Genomic DNA, 17,430 nt, shown 5'->3' with positions numbered 1-17,430 from the left:
CATGTACGCCATTCCAGAGCTGTGCTGTCTGTTTGACTTCAAGTCAAGAGGTCAGTCTTGACACTGTCAATCTGCATGAATAATTCCACTGCCAAATGACTGGAATATGCTGGTCGTGATGGATACTTGCAGAGACACTCTGCACACATTGCTCTTCTGTCTGCTTAGAGACAGTCAGTTTAACAAGAAGTGACAGGCCATGTGTTCTCTTCAGCGAGGTCAAGCACTACTGTAAATCTACCATCTGGAAAAGAAAAGATGGGGGGGGGGGGGGGTGCATGGCGCTCAAATGACAACAACTGCAGAGGAGTTGGTCACGGAAGCACAAATATAATCATTCTTTCATTATTGTATGTAAGGGAGTAATTAACTTTTCAGTTTAGCTCTTTGACTGTTTGCCCTTAGTGGATTTATGGCAGACCCCCCCCCCCCCCCCCCCCCCCCCCCACCCCCACCCCCCCCTCCTTTCCCTTTCCAGCTCAGCTCAGCTCAGACCACTAAATCAAGTCCAGCCTGGCCGAGCTCATCAATAGCCCCAGGCCATAAAACACAGCACCGGACGGCAAAGTTCTTGACAAGAAGAAGTGCTGTACCTGGGGAGGATAATGAAGTGGTTATTTACAAGGTTATCTGTCCAGAGATGTCCTCATCTTTAAAATGTGTTCCGGCGTGATAAAGGCCTCTGCTCCGCACTGCACCCTCCTGTAACCTCAGGCATGGGTGAGCGCGGAGCGCTGGACAAAACACACTCTCCGAGCTCTCAGCAGACAAAACACACTCTCCGAGCTCTTAGCAGAGCTACCGCTGCCGTTGCTATAGGAGCGAAAAAAAAAAAAAACCCTCTTCTCCTGACAAAAACGCTGGGCCTGAAATTGACAGGACATGGTTGTCATAGCTATTACAATGTTATAAGACCCAACTTTTAGCCATAATCGTAAGGTCATCAAGTTGATGTTTGCTAGTGCGCAGAGTTGTACTCTTTTTGTGATTTCAGATGCTGTATGTTTCTGAGGAAGCTGCTTGAGTGCTTTTATCGGGCTCATGCATCGTGGAGGTGCTCTTGTTTGCTGCTGCACACTGGATCACTAGTGTAGTGTCAGAAATAATGATTCATTTGCATTTAAATCACTCCTGCCAAGTCCTGTTCCCAGCAGGTGCCCCCTACGCTGTTCTTCTGTGAGAGATGTAACTGAGGAAGTAGTTCTGTCTGATAGCATCTTTGCTGAAATGAGCCTCTTCTGTAAGCCTTTAACGTTACTTGAAAATGCTTTTTCTTTTTTTTTCTTCCAAAGCAGTCTCCAAAAATATGACAGCATTGTGTCAGAATGACAGCTTTGTGTGCGCTGTTCTCATCCAGCCTAGGTGCTGTGTAATATATGGAAATAGGTCAACAAATAGTTGAGGTATTTATTTTTGGGGGAGGTTCAAAGAACACAAAATGCAAATGTAAACCAATAATCAGATGTGTCTGGACCCGCGTGGCGACTGGCACGGCCCAGAGGGAGGCCAGATAGCGGGTTAAGCGCTGACTACATTTCCTTTTATCTCTCATACTGTATTTCTCCTTTTTGTTTCTAGCACCATCTCGTCAACTTTTTAGACCAAAAATTCTTCCCCCGCAAATTCCAGCCCCCTGTGGCCTTTATTTGATTCTTTTGCATTTTCCTGGAGTTTGTTTTATAACGTCGGCGTATCAGAGCAGTGTTCCCCCTTTTCCTCCACTTTTCCCCCCCACACACCATAGCAAATCCTCATGTTTTCAAAAAGCCATTTAAGATCAAACGCCCATGTAGGTTTAATACCATAGTTAACCTCAGGGATTAATTAATCCACTTAGACCATATCAAATCTAATTTCGTTATCAAATTTATATCCATAGATTGACTTAGACAGACCAGGACCAATCAAGAATTGCTCACAATAAGGGAAATCTGGCTGTCAGGATGACACTGAATCATAAACAGTGTAGGATTAGCTGCCTCATTACTTTAGGGAACTGTCGTGTATGCAACCAAATAATACAGCTCAAGAAATTCCCAAGGGGACCGATTGATGCCGGTCTTTTCTTTCTCGGTTTGACTATTTCCTCTCCTGTCAGTGGTATGGGAAGCTTTATATTAGGAAGGCAGATACGTAAACAGTATGTATATTAGATGTTCTTCATCGTTGGCCAGTTGTAACAACTAGCTCGGAACCCGAACAAAACATGGCCACATTTACACTGCATCTGGTGTTGGTTGCCACACTGGAGAGATCAGGATCCATTCCCATGTTGTCTTTTAATGACCTTTTCTGCATCTCACAACCAATGGTCCTCAGGAATAAACTGGCTAATAAGGGTGAAATTGATTGGATGAAAAGTATGCAGAAAGACACACCCACCAACTGACAGACATACCACTATACAGTGTTTTGCTTTTATAGTGGGATGGATAACAGTGTTTAACGTAACTTTGTTTCACAGTGGAGTTTTGCATAGTTGGTACTGTATACAGTTGAGAATAACTTATTTTGGCATTGATCACTGACTCATCTATAGGCATTGATCACTGACTCATCTATAGGTCTTTTCTTGTGCATTTACATAAATGATTTACTATAATGAGACTTCAAAAGCACAGTTGCCTGTCTCTCAGTATGTTTCAAAACCACCTAATGTATTCAGTGAAACTGCGCAACTGCTTTAAATTCATGTAAAAAGTGTGACCATGCGCTCTCATGGGACTACATCCTCTGTCAAATGTTTAGTTTTATTTGTAGGCTTACTGAAATAGATAAATAAATGAATATATAAGCGCCAGCACGTTGCACATCAAAGACTAAAGTATGTTAATTCCAGCACAGGGGTTGGAACTCTCTGAGTGCACTGGGGATTTGGCTATCTAGCAGAACACCGAGTTTAACGGAACCAGAGGTGCCGCCTTCAGGTACTTCTATTGCAAGTGTACCAAGGAAGGTGCCAGTGTCTCTCTCTGTCTTGTTGGCATGGCTGCTGTATTTCCTTTCACCGGGCGGCACCCAGCCCGAGTGGCATAATGCTTATCAGCGGCGTAATAACTTTGGCAGGGCGACCTGACCTTAGGTGTGTGTGTGTGTGTGTGTGTGTGTGTGTGTGTGGGGCATGATTTGTTCCTCTGGAGACATTCCGGAGGAGCCGTTAGTGTCATGGCAGCCAGAGCCCTAAATAATGGCTCTGTTTTAATTTCGCTGTGTCACAGACTTACCAAGATGGCTCTGAAACTCACACATGCCCCCCCACCCCCACTGGGTGATGCACTAGATACTCGTCTTCATGTCACTTTTTTTCTATTGTAGGCTCCCCAGCCTTTATGAGAAATATTCAAAAGATGGTATTGGTGGGGAAGGTATTGAAGAAGTGTCTGTTTGGTGGAGAGGTGGGGCTCTTGAGTTGTGGAAATGATGATGATAGGGTAGGGGGGTGGGGGGGTGGGTCTCTTGAGTTGTGGAAAGGATGATGATAGGGTAAGGGGTGGGGGGGTGGGGCTCTTGAGTTGTGGAAATGATGATGATAGGGTGGGGGGGTGGGGGGGGTGGGTCTCTTGAGTTGTGGAAAGGATGATGATAGGGTAGGGGGGTGGGTCTCTTGAGTTGTGGAAAGGATGATTATTGGGTGGGAGGTGGGTCTCTTGAGTTGTGGAAATGATGATGATTGGGTGGGGCTCTTGAGTTGTGGAAATGATGATGATTGGGTGGGGGGTGGGGCTCTTGATATGTGGAAATGAGGATGATTGGGTGGGGGGTGGGAGGTGGGTCTGTTGAGGTGTGGAAATGAGGATGATTGGGTGGGGGGTGGGGCTCTTGATATGTGGAAATGAGGATGATTGAGTGTGGGGGGGTGGGGTCAAGGTATAAAGTCCTTCATGGTGTGTGCTCGTTACGGAGCATTGTTTTTTATATTACCTTGTCTACATTATACTTTACTTTACTCTCCTATTTGTCCATATTATTCATGCTGGTCTCTAGACCTTATTCTTGCACTGTTGCACTACTGCTGGACTACTTTTTGCACCTTCACCATGACACTCACTCTCTTGAACACCTTACCATGCACACAGAACTACAGGCCAGTCCCGGCCCTATCACTGCAAGCGTCTCATGCTTGATCATCCTCAAGCACACTGTGATTTTTTTTTAATTTAATTTATATAGTATATTTAGTATTTAGTTTTGTTAGTTTCTCTTATCTTCTACTGTCTCTATTGTAATGTTGTGTGTGATGTCTGTATGCTACTGAGACCTTGAATTTCCCCTTGGGGATCAATAAAGTATCTATCTATCTATCTATCTAAAGCTGTGCTGTGTAGGTGTGTGTGTGTGTCTGGGTGTGTGTGTGGTGCACGTGGATGTGGCACATTATTGTGTGCATTCATGATGTGCGCTCATGTGTAGCATCATAATGTGTGCGTGTGTATTTATAATTTTATATACATTTGTGCGCAAGGTTGTGGCGGTGTGAGTTTGTGTCCATTTGCTGTGTGTGCATATGTGTTTATGTCTGCTAACACGTGTGTGTGTGTGTGTGTGTGTGTGTGTGTGTGTTTGTGTCTCTGCTAATGTGTGTGTGTGTGTGTGTGTGTGTGTGTGTGTGTGTGTGTGTGTGTGTGTGTGTCTCAAGTCAAGTTTATTTATATAGCGCATTTCATACACAGAGGTCATTCAATGTGTTTTTTCTTTGTTCAGCTGAAGAAAATGTTGAGACATCCAGGTGTTGATTTGTTCTATACACTGACACATTGATTCAAGAGGACCAGTCGTTTGGTGACAGTGCTAAGTACATTTGTGTGTCATCTGCATAGCTATGATATGAAATAAAATTATTTTGAATGATTTGTCCGAGTGGGAGCATATAGAGGTTGAATAATAGTGGCCCCAAGATCGACCCCTGGGGAACACCACAGGTCAAGGATGTTGGTGTTGAGGTACAATTTCCGATGGCAACAAAGAAGCTTCTTTCTTGTAGATATGATTTTAGCCAGCTGATAACTATGCCTGTAAATCCAACCCAGTGTTCTAGTCTGTGTAGTAAAATATTGTGATCAACAGTGTCAAATGCTACACTAAGGTCCAGTAGCACTAGGACTGATGTTTTACCTGAATCTGTGTTGAGGCGTATGTCATTGGAAACTTTAATGAGAGCTGTTTCAGTGCTGTGATTTGCCCGAAAACCAGACTGAAAGTAATCAAAATGTGACTTAGGAAAAGTGCCAGACAGCAGTGATACATTTACAATTTGAAGGACATCCGCCGCTATGAGGTGAAAAACAGTTTTGAAGAAATTGGTAGGCAAAGTGTCTAAGACACATGTGGAAGAGCTGAGATTCTGTATCGTTTTTTAAAGTGTTTTGTAGTCTATCAAGCTGAACTCTGACATCAAGTTACAAGTGTGTGTTTGTCTTCTGATTGAAATGTGTGTGTGTGTGTGTGTGTGTTCCAGCACTGCTGCGTGCCTGTGCGGACGGAGGGGCCAACCACCTCTATGACCTCACTGCTGGGACACGAGAGAGGTGAGAATGGCCGTCTTGGTGTCCACTTATTGACTACGTTAATGGTGTGAACTTGTGGCAGTCCCCCATTCCATCACCCCCCCCCCCCCCCCCCACACACACACACACACATACCCCACACAGACACACACACACATCCTCCTCCCTCTCTCTGCAATGAGACAGCTATCACAGAGGCTGTGGTGTCAGGACCGCGTATGACACATCCCTTAAAACCCAGAGAACAGACACATCCCTTAAAACCCAGAGAACAGACACATCCCTCTAAACCCAGAGAACAGACACATCCCTTTAAACCTAGAGAACAGAGTCTCAGGCCTTGCCTGTCAGGGAGAGAGAGGGGCCTGGGTTCTGGGCTGGACATGGGATTACACTCTCTCCTGACTGACCATCCATCATGTGCTAGCACTTTCTGACAGGACAGATCCACTGTAGGCATGGTTGGTAGCGTTAATAGACTTTGTTGTTTTTCTTAAATTTCAGGTCACATCAAAATCATATTCAATCAGAAGATATATCCCCAAAAGGCTGTTGCAGGATTGTCTGTGTCCTCTGTTAGCTATTGGGTCTTTTATCTGCCACACCAGTTCATGAAGGCCAATCAGGTGGCTAGAGGCAGTTTCTGGACAGCCCAGTCTCTTAAGAAACTGGTTGTGTTGTTTCACAACAAAATATGTAAATTAGAAGTTAGTGATGCATCTGTCAGGTTGAATATTTACTGATTTGGGTCTACTTTGGAGAGTGTTTTCAACGTTTTCCATCAGTGCTGTTTCATTGTTTATTTATGGTGTGAACAGATTTTCTGCAGTCTACTGTGCTTGCCTATCTTGACAGTAGTAATGTGACAGAATGGGATGGTTCCTTTATGTCAACTACAAATGCAAACTCTTGCTGAAACCAATTTCCAAACAGATTGTTTGCTAGCTTAGCTTGGTGCTCCTCTGCTGCTCTTTTGGAGGCTTTAGTCTGTCACTACGTCACTTTTCCCATTATACGCTTGTCTGCCTGTTGACAGTGTTTAAACATGCCAAGAAGTCGCAGTGGTGTTAATCCATAACATAATTCTCCCATTACAGGTAGTTGTTTAAAACAGAAATATTTACATTAAAGCATAGCTGCTTCTGTTTCATATTTGATTGATGTAAACATGTCATGGTTGTATATTTATGTACAATAGCACTATAAAGTGGATTTAAAAAGCAAATATCAATGTGGAAGTGGGCCGTGGGGCCCAGTGGGGGAAATTGCTTGTTGTCCTGTGTCTAGAGTGACCGGTCGTTGTCCTGTGTCTAGAGTGACCGGTTGTTGTCCTGTGTCTAGAGTGACAGGTTGTTGTCCTGTGTCTAGGGTGGCAGGTTGTTGTCCTGTGTCTAGAGCAGGGGTGGGCAAACTTTTTGGCTCAAGGGCCACATTGGGTTTTGAAAATTGGCCGGCGGGCCGCACAACAACCACCCTCCCCGACCCCCCCCCATACGACACATACATACATTTTTTATAAAAAAAATATAGCCTATAATTTAGTATGAAAAGTATTTCTTTTAAAATATGAATTGCTTAAAAATACTGCTAATTTTATGCTGTTTAACAAATGTATAAATTGTGCACTGTCGCTTTAATTCACGTTTATTTCTCAATGATCTTCTGCCTGCTCTGCTATGGCTAGTGCTGTACCTACGGCTGGGCCCTCTCACAGTTTTTAAATGGTCAGTAGTGGGAACTACTGTTGCCTTCATGATTTCCTTTTAAAAGTTTCTTATAAGAAGGAGATATCAATTATCAACAATGACAAGCCAGCTGGAACCTGCGGCTCTCTCTCCCTCTCGTGAGTGCAGACGCATTCCCAATCAGAGCTATATAAAGGTACCTTTATATGGCTCTGTTCCCAATTAAATGGATCGCATAATGTTCACGTTAGATCTGCTGCAAAGGAGATAACTAAGAGTTAACTTAGTTTAACATGATGTTATCTCTATTAAACATGATGTTTTGACATTGACATTGCAAACGTTCTCTAAGGAGAGTGAAAAGCAGTTTGCGGTAAAGCTAACCAACGTCGTCTCTATCGCAGGAATAAAATAGCGAGCAGCCTGATAACCAAATTAAATGCTCGGCGGGCCGGATGAAAATGCTCGGCGGGCCGGATCCGGCCCGCGGGCCGCAGTTTGCCCACCCCTGGTCTAGAGTGACAGGTTGTTGTCCTGTGTCTAGAGTGACTGGTTGTTGTCCTGTGTCTAGAGTGACCGGTTGTTGTCCTGTGTCTAGATTGACCGGTTGTTGTCCTGTGTCTAGAGTGACAGGTTGTTGTCCTGTGTCTAGGGTGACAGGTTGTTGTCCTGTGTCTATGGTGACCGGTTGTGAGCCCCGTTGTCTTCTGCCAAGTCTCTCCCATGGTTTATCAACTGGAAGCAAAATGTACCAGCCAGATCTCAGAACACTCAAACCTGTCATTGCTGCATCCTTATGATAGTATGCGGACATCAATACGTGTCCCTGGGAGCGACTCTTACCGAGCACTCTCTTCCGATCGCTCTCTCTCTCCCTCTCTCTCTCTCCCTGTCACTCTCTCTCTCCCTCTCACTCTCTCTCTCCCTCTCACTTTCTCTCTCCCTCTTACTCTCTCTCTCCATCTCTCGCTCTCCCTCTCGCTCTCCCTCTCTCTTTCCCTCTCACTCTCTCCATCTCTCCCTCTCGCTCTCTCTCTCCCTCTCACTCTCTCTCTCCATCTCTTCCTCTCGCTCTCCCTCTCACTCTCTCTCTCCCTCTCGCTCTCTCTCTCCCTCTCACTCTCTCACTCTCTCTCTCCCTCTCGCTCTCCCTCTACCTCTCTCTCACTCTCTCTCTCCCTCTCACTCTCTCTCCCTCTCGCTCTCTTTCTCCCTCTCCCTCTCTCTCTCTCTCCCTCTCGCTTGCTCTCTCTCTCCATCTCTCTCTCCCTCTCTCTCTCACTCTCTCTCTCCCTCTCACTCTCTCTCTCTCTCTCTCTCTCCTGCTTTCTTTCTCGCTAGATCACCATATGTGTGCAGAGCAGACATTGTTGTCATGGCTCCCACTCACAAAGGAGAATATTTATTTATTTATTTATTTATTTATTTATTTATTTTAATTGTGATTGCTGATTGCTGGAACATCATCAAAGGACTGTGTTTGTGCAAATGAATACACTAAGGCCTCCTGAACTGACGAGGCACTTTAGGAAACTAGTCATCTTTTGCAAAATGCCTTGGAAAGGAGGACCAATCAGAAGTTCAGGCTTCCCCTCAGTATGTTGAAATGAGTTCAGGGTGCCCTATGATGACAGACTTCTGCCCAGTTGTTAACTGGGCAAAAATAATGACATCATTGCAATGTTGCATCTGTAATGCAATCTTTTATAGAACGGACTTCGCTGAACTACCCACACATAGCCCATAATAACCTCACACCCTGCTCAGCGAGATGGTTCCTTATGACCTTTTTAGTTTGCAATTAAGTTTAATGAAGGCCAGCGTTCTGGAAGCACGAATGGCTGCACTGAACCGTCCCCCTAGCAAGGAGACGCTGGTGTGCGTAACTGGTGATATGTGCTTGCTGTTGTGTGTGTGTATGTGTGTGTGTATGAGTTTATTCCTTTTCCCTGGCTGCCGTGGATAATGTTAAATTTATGCCGTGTATCGCTGGCGGTGGGGAGGCTGTGAGAGGAGCTGTTTCTCAACACGGTTACAAAATGCCTGCCATTAAGCATGGCCCCTAATAAATCTTGGAGGAAGTTTGGCCAGCCGAGGCTCCTGAGCCCAGCCCTGCCCACCCCACAGCCCCCTGCTCCAGCAGATCTCCTGAGCCCAGCCCTGCCCACGCCACAGCCCAGCAGAGTGGGCTCCTGAGGCCGCCGTCCCCATATGAAAGGTTAATTAACTCCAACAGGCAGGTGTGAAAGCGTAATTGAATGGCAACACTCCCTAACAGCATTTCAGGGTCTGGATAATTTGTCACCTGAAGGCAATCAGAAATCTGGAGTCAAAACGCATTATGTTTTTTTTTTTTCTTTGTGCTGTGTGTTTTACAGGTAATAGAGTTAGCCGGGAGATGGGCTCTGCTTGTCTGTAATAGAGTTAGCCAGGAGATAGGCTCTGCTTGTCTGTAATAGAGTTAGCCAGGAGATAGGCTCTGCTTGTCTGTAATAGAGTTAGCCGGGAGATGGGCTCTGCTTGTCTGTAATAGAGTTAGCCGGGAGATGGGCTCTGCTTGTCTGTAATAGAGTTAGCTGTAATAGAGTTAGCCAGGAGATGGGCTCTGCTTGTCTGTAATAGAGTTAGCCAGGAGATAGGCTCTGCTTGTCTGTAATAGAGTTAGCCGGGAGATGGGCTCTGCTTGTCTGTAATAGAGTTAGCCAGGAGATGGGCTCTGCTTGTCTGTAATAGAGTTAGCCAGGAGATAGGCTCTGCTTGTCTGTAATAGAGTTAGCCGGGAGATGGGCTCTGCTTGTCTGTAATAGAGTTAGCCGGGAGATGGGCTCTGCTTGTCTGTAATAGAGTTAGCTGTAATAGAGTTAGCCAGGAGATGGGCTCTGCTTGTCTGTAATAGAGTTAGCCAGGAGATAGGCTCTGCTTGTCTGTAATAGAGTTAGCCGGGAGATGGGCTCTGCTTGTCTGTAATAGAGTTAGCCAGGAGATGGGCTCTGCTTGTCTGTAATAGAGTTAGCCAGGAGATAGGCTCTGCTTGTCTGTAATAGAGTTAGCCGGGAGATGGGCTCTGCTTGTCTGTAATAGAGTTAGCCGGGAGATAGGCTCTGCTTGTCTGTAATAGAGTTAGCCGGGAGATGGGCTCTGCTTGTCTGTAATAGAGTTAGCCAGGAGATGGGCTCTGCTTGTGTTTCCTTTTTTCCGTGCTGCCATGTTATCCAGCCCTGCTGTGTACAGCGCAGGACCTGCGCAGGACCATCCTCCGCCATCACGGCACGACGCAGCTCCGCGCGCCACGCCAGGGGTAATAAGTTGCTGAGGATTTGGACGCGGGTGGAGATAAAGTTATAATAATTGCATTTTTAATGACTTCGGTTTGCGTTAAATGTCAGAGTTCCTTTTTTTCCTCCCTACATATTTCATTGGACACGGCAATCTAGGCAACACTATCCTTCAGGAAAAACATCTTTGGAAAATGCAGATTTCTCATAATGGTTTTAGTTATGTTTGTTTTGTTTTGGAGGGGTTGAGATTTTTATTGCTGTTATTATTATGCTATTATACGGTTATTATTCCAGATGTTGGCTGTGTGTGTGTCTCTGTGTGTGTGTGTCTGTGTGTGTGTGTGTCTGTGTGAGTTTGTGTGTGGGCGTGTATGCATGTGTGTGCTTGTGTGTGTGTGTGTGTGTGTTGTGTTGTGTGTTTGTGTGTGTGTTGTGTGTGTGTGTGTGTGTGTGTGTGTGTGTGTGTGTTGACTGACTGACCTCTCCTGATTGGTAAGTAAGGGGATGCTGAGAGGCCTGGGCGTAATCAGCTAGTGATTGTGTGTTGGCGTAATCAAGTGAAGAGGGTTTGGCCTGATGTGATTTTAAAGAGCCTTTAAGTCATTTGCACACAGCAGAGGAGAGCGTTAGATAGCAAGGGGAAATCACCCCCAGGCCTCCCACGTTAGATGCTCCATGTTCAGCTAGTTATTTCTCCTCAAGTTCTGGAAGTCTACAAGCGTCTCCTTACTGCCTCAAGGCAGGGTGCTATATTCTCCGCCTGGCCGAAGAGCTGTTGACACCTGTATCATTCCATTTGACTGAATTGTTGTTATCTATTCTACACCAGACAGTGCCAGCGCACGTATCACAGACGCACTACAGACCAGTAATGCGTCTGAAACGTCCCTTTGAAGGAGTGGGCACGATCAGAAGGTGCCTGAAGACCTTTAGTTAATTAGACATGTCAGTAACCCTGTGGTGCGCTGTGGGGTTTGGGGTGCTTCCCAAGAGAGCGGTCTGAATTGCAAGCCTCTGCTAACCAGTCCACCAGCGTTGGCTATTGATATGCGAATGGCAAGATACAGGAATGCAGGCGGTGAAGAGAAAGTCCCTTCAGATCTCCTTAGTATCATGGGACGAAATGGTTATCAGGGGAGTTGGCCAATTTTATTTTTATTTGGACGTTTGTGTAAATCTTCTCGCATATGTGAAGGGAAATAAGAGAAGTTATCTTATTAGCAGGATCCATTTGAAGTAAGGACAAATGTTGGCAAACATAATACATTTTTACAGATGCAGTAATCAAATTGTTGATGAAGACGTTTCAAACCCAAAGTCCATATGTTGAATCTGTTTGTAATATCTACGCACAAATGTTCACATCCCCTGCGGTATTAACATAACACTTGAATGCGTGTGCATTATTCCTCAGTGAGCCTTTGGCTCCGCTGACGTGTGCCTTTGGCTGCATTAGTAGTGAAATGTCATGAGGAAAGGTCTCATTTTGCTTCTCTTTAAAGTCACCAGTGATCCGTCTGCTCCCAAGGTTATTTCTGCTTGCCTGCTCATTAAGGTGGAAGTCAATTGGAGAGGGCAATACTCTGGGTGTGAAGGCTATAAAGAGAAACAAAATCCATCCCATTCGAAAAGTCTCTTATCCTCTTAACAATTAAACTGCAGCACAAAAGCACTACATTTCCACAACTACAATGGTGGTTTCCGTTTTTCTTTCATTTCAGATAAAGGAAAGCCAGGCTGTTGCTTAGATTGACCTGGCATATTGCCCTCCATGGAAAGTTAATGTGCAGGTGTTGTAGACTTCACCACAGGCCAATCAGAGACGGTCTGAAAGCCTCCGGCATTTTCATTGTTTTCCCACTTTGTTACTTTGACAGCAGAGTTGTGAATCCTTTTCATTTCTTCTTCGTGTAGAATATAAATTGAATGTAAGCATAGAGGATGTGATTCAACCAGTCATAATTCCTGGCCAGGAGTTTAGGAATGCAGATGCATACCTAAATGAAAAGAAAACAGTGGATGCAAAGCACCCTGTGCCAACTAAAGCAGTGTTTCATGGACTATGGTCATGGCTGAGGAGAGCTCAGTAATATGAGTTGGTGTGAGCTCTGTTCATGTGGACCCTGTTGCTGGGCCAGTAATGGTGATCTGTGGGCCCATGTGGGGAGTTTGGACGTGAGGACTTGTTTGTTTCCGACACTCTTTGCGCTGGCGCATGTGATGAAGATAAAGCTTGCCGTCTAATCCCCGACTGTATCGCTTGTGTCCAGCAAACCAGAACGCCAGCCGCACTCTCAACGACTACATCCACAAGCCACTCGCGCGCGAAATCGTAATGTTGAGGGTTTAATACCTTCAGATAGCAACACTGCATCCCATTACCCCTTTCTGCGCCTTCAAGGTAGAATGGAGGAGTGAATGGGGAAAAAGAGCGGAAATCAGAGGCACCTTGACATATCCGTCGCTCTCAAAAGGAATATTTGATTCACCAAAGCGGAGAAAATCTTGTCATTGTAGCATTGTATCTTAAATCTGTATAGCCATACAGTTGTTGGGGCATGGCATATGTATTCACAGAGGCTGGAGAGCTAGACAGGCGTGCTGCGCTTTGTCTGTCAGAGCTCATTTCACCTGCCTCTCTGTCTCCGTGTGGGTGTGTGTGTGTGTCTGTATGTGTGTGTTTGTGTGTTTCTTGGGATGGAGATAGTGGTTTGGTGAATGTCAGGGGAGCGAGTGGCGGGCAGACACCTGTCAGTGGGCCTTCTCCTGCCTCTTATCACACTGACCCCTGTGTGACTGAGACGTATTAAAAAGAAACGGATAGCTGGCCCAAATTACACTTTTTCCCCTTTTTTTGTCTGTTCCTTGAAGCTTCCTCCCGGACTACATAAGCGGAGACTTTGATTCTATAAAGCATGATGTCAAGGCCTTCTATGAAGAAAAGGTAAGTCATCTTCATATTTACTGTGGCTGTATTGCATTAAAAGATTTGAATCAGATCAAATGTGCATAGGTAATTATTATAATCATAATCTTCATAATCTGGACTATTTGATTGTCTATAGAAGAGAGCCTCTTGGTTAGTATAGTTTAGTATTAGTATAGTCTTTCGATCCCGTGAGGGAAATTTGGTCTCTGCATTTATCCCAATCCGTGAATTAGTGAAACACACTCAGCACACAGTGAACACACAGTGAGGTGAAGCACACACTAATCCCGGCGCAGTGAGCTGCCTGCTACAGTGGCGCTCGGGGAGCAGTGAGGGGTTAGGTGCCTTGCTCAAGGGCACTTCAGCTGTTCCTACTGGTCGGGGTTCGAACCGGTTACAAGTCTGAAGCGCTAACCAGTAGGCCACGGCTGCCCCAATTTGGTTCAAACGGACCAAAGTACTGTTGTTTGCACATGCCTCCTATAGAAATCAAGTCAAGTTTATTTATATAGGGCATTTCATATCAGAGGTCATTCAATGTGCTTTACATAAACCAAAGCATAGAAGGGTAAACAAAGGAGCACGTGGAACAGGACACAGGAAGTAAACAAAGCTAACATGAAGTCACATGAGGAGCAAATCTGCTGCAGTTGTACACTGACATTTAAGTACAAACTATGAGAATATACAGAACACAGAACACTTGTGTTCCTATGGTGTTGTTGTTTCTCCGTTTAATCTTAACGTAAACATAAACCATTGAACATAATGTAAACATAAACTATTGAATATTTTAATGAAGATGTGTTTCTTTATTCATGACCAGCCTTCAACGTCTGTTTTTGCTGCTGAACTTTAGCAGCCCTCTCACACTCAAGCCATTCACTTCTCCAAGTTGCCATAGTAACCATGTTCTGATTTTGCTTCTGGTGTGAGGGAGGGGTATGAAAAGCCAGACTTGACCAGCCAGTGCTGAGACCTGGGATGTTGTCTTTCTGGCAGACTTGCAAAAGGTTATAAGTCCAGATCAACTACTTATACGCACAGCTCAGCTTTACAGTTAGAGGGTCCTCTAGCAACTCTTTTCCTTATCCAGGGAAAACAAATTCAATCCAATCAATAAACCAATCAAAAATTAAATCAATCGATCGATCAAACAATCAATCAGTCAATTTATTTAGTGTGCAACATCACCATGTGGCATGGTCCCAATACACTTTACAAAATTCCAAATAGTACAAATCTGTACTCTTACTGGTTAATATCCAGGGGTTGTAAGTGAGGAGCTAGTTTGTCCCTGGGCATGCTTTTAACTTAAGACCAACTAGCAGCTAATTAGCCTTTCGGTAGTCATACTTGGTACTTGTTTGTCACATTTTTACAAAATAGTAGACAACAGAGCGGTATGCTTCTTTAATGCTGCCGTGAATAAATAGCCGCTAGTATTGCAGTGATATTTGTTCTGTTTTGTTCTGTTCATTTGTGAGGTTTCACATACATGTGAGCGAATATGGCGGACGCTGAACCTTTCTATTCTTTTGTTCAACAAATCACACACATCAGTTAGTTCTTCAAAAGGAAGCCCTCAGGAAAAGCACATTTCCACCCAACGTCCTGCTCCGAGTTCAACTCCATGAGTCACATTCCTCACTACAGTAGCACACGCTGCCACAGATGCCACAGGTGCCTTGACAGACAGGCAGGCAGGCAGGCAGACAGACAGGCAGGCAGGCAGGCACAGGCAGACAGACAGGCAGGCAGACAGACAGACAGACAGACAGACAGACAGGCAGACAGACAGACAGACAGACAGGCAGACAGACAGACAGACAGACAGACAGACAGGCAGGCAGACAGACAGACAGGCACAGGCAGGCAGGCAGGCAGACAGGCAGACAGACAGACAGGCAGGCAGGCAGGCAGGCAGGCAGACAGACAGGCAGACAGGCAGGCAGGCAGACAGACAGACACAGACACACAGACAGGCAGGCAGAGAAAGAGACTGAGAGGTGGCTTTGTTCACCTCCCTTGTGCTTTCAGGGCTGCAACCTGATGGAGACAGCAGACCAAGACCTGACCGATTTCACAAAGTGCCTGGCCATCATGGTGGAGAAAATGAAAGAGCAGCAACTCCAGGTACAACAGCACTCATTCTTCATAGCCTCCAGCACCTTTTCTCTCATCCTCCTCTCCTATCCTTCTTTCTCATTCTTTCTCTCTCTTTCACATTCTCTCTCTCCCTTTCTTTCTCTCTCTCTCTCCCTCTGTTCCTGTCATCACATCATACTCTTTCAACCCTGAAGCTCAGGGCAGTGTGAATAAAGGGCCCATTATGACCTCCAAGCAAATAAGCAAAAAGCAGCAATTGTGCTGTCCACTCCTGCCCTTCTTCATTCTTCATTCTTCATTCTGTTCTCTCCATCTCTCCCTGTGGTCTCTCTCTCTCTCTCTCTCTTTCTCTCTCTCTTCCTTTTTGATTTGATTTTTTTATTTGATTTTGACTCTTCCTCCATTTGTTCATCCTATTCTCTTATTTCTCTCTCTCTCCCTCTCCCCCTCTCTCTCTCTCCCTTCCTCTCTATCTCTCTCTCTCCCCCCTGTCTCTCTCCCCCTCTCTCTCTCTCCCTCCCTCTCTCTCTCCCTCCATATGCATGATTACAGACTCATTCATAAACAGTGTGAGCTTCTGATCCAGTCCCCTTCCGTGCTCAATCAGCAGAGCAATCAGGAGGGCCAGTATTAGCCAGCAGACATCCAGAGACATCACGCAGAACGCTGCGGCCCAAAGGAGCAATCAGGAGGGCCAGTATTGGTCAGCAGACATCCAGAGACATCAGGAGGGCCAGTATTGGTCAGCAGACATCCAGAGACATCAGGAGGGCCAGTATTGGTCAGCAGACATCCAGAGACATCAGGTGGAACGTTGCGGCCCACAGTACTAATGTGAAACAGGTCCAGACTAGGAAAAGAGGACAAATAGATTTCTTTTAACAATATTTTCTCCCCTTCCCGACACAGCCATTGATGGATGTTCTGGTATATTGCCCATTGTAGTTTTATTGCAACAGCAAAGGGGGTGAAAGCTGTTTTTTGCCGACTCCTTTGCTAAATCTATTGTTCTCTGTCGCCTCAAGTGACTGTCAGCGTGCGCCGCCTTCATTCATCAGCCGTCAGGAGGATGAGTGTTTGTCAGATTGCTATTCCACCTCTTCCTCCGCACGGTTCGTATTCCACCTCTTCCTCCGCACGCTCCAGTCCTCGCTGACAGCCCTGATAGACTCCAGTCTCGCCCAACACTCACCCAGCATGGCCATCCCACTCCTGAGCAAAAACAAAAACTCCCCCCCCCCTCCCCCCCAAAAAAAAGACTAATTGTTCATTTGTTTTGTAATTGGCTTCCCTCAAGGGTGTTTGTCTTAAGACTTATTCTGATAGTGGTGGAGTAACAGTAGTATTTTCAGTGGATACGCAATACTGAAGGTCTACAGTGCACTACTCGTTATGTGGTGTTATGTGGTGGTAAGGTCTACAGTGCACTACACCGTTATGTGGTGTTATGTGGTGTTATGTGGTGGTAAGGTCTACAGTGCACTACTCGTTATGTGGTGGTCAGCTGCTCTATGTTGTTAACGTTGAGTTCATAGACTGTTTGTGTGCTACACTGTAAACAAGACACGACCACCTGCCGATGACTGAATTAGTGCGGAAGTGCACGTCACATAGCTAATACAGCACTCTATAAAGGCACGTCACATAGCTAATACAGCACTCTACAAAGGCACGTCACATAAAACAGCACTATACAAAGGCACGTCACATAATACAGCACTCTACAAAGGCACGTCACATAATACAGCACTCTATAAAGGCACGTCACATAATACATCACTCTACAAAGGCACGTCACATAAAACAGCACTCTACAAAGGCACGTCACATAATACAGCACTCTATAAAGGCACGTCACATAATACATCACTCTACAAAGGCACATCACATAATGCATCACTCTACAAAGGCACGTCACACATAGC

The 17,430-nt window shown here is 45.4% G+C and overlaps 1 protein-coding gene across 3 annotated transcripts in view; it reads left to right on the top strand.

Moving 5' to 3' along the window:
- Positions 1-17,430, top strand: part of tpk1 (thiamin pyrophosphokinase 1) — a 63,525-nt gene that overhangs the window by 16,066 nt on the left and 30,029 nt on the right. For all 3 annotated transcript variants that reach the window (XM_042067232.1, XM_042067233.1, XM_042067234.1), the window contains exons 4-6: positions 5,456-5,525; positions 13,339-13,411; positions 15,437-15,532. In XM_042067232.1, the coding sequence (XP_041923166.1) occupies positions 5,456-5,525; positions 13,339-13,411; positions 15,437-15,532 (239 nt within the window). The remainder of the gene's footprint in view (positions 1-5,455; positions 5,526-13,338; positions 13,412-15,436; positions 15,533-17,430) is intronic.

This window comes from Alosa sapidissima, chromosome 17, assembly GCF_018492685.1.
Source record: "Alosa sapidissima isolate fAloSap1 chromosome 17, fAloSap1.pri, whole genome shotgun sequence".
In the NCBI taxonomy this organism is placed as follows: Eukaryota; Metazoa; Chordata; class Actinopteri; order Clupeiformes; family Clupeidae; genus Alosa; species Alosa sapidissima.
Note: the sequence above shows the minus strand (reverse complement) of the source record. Positions and strands in the feature narration are given on the sequence as shown.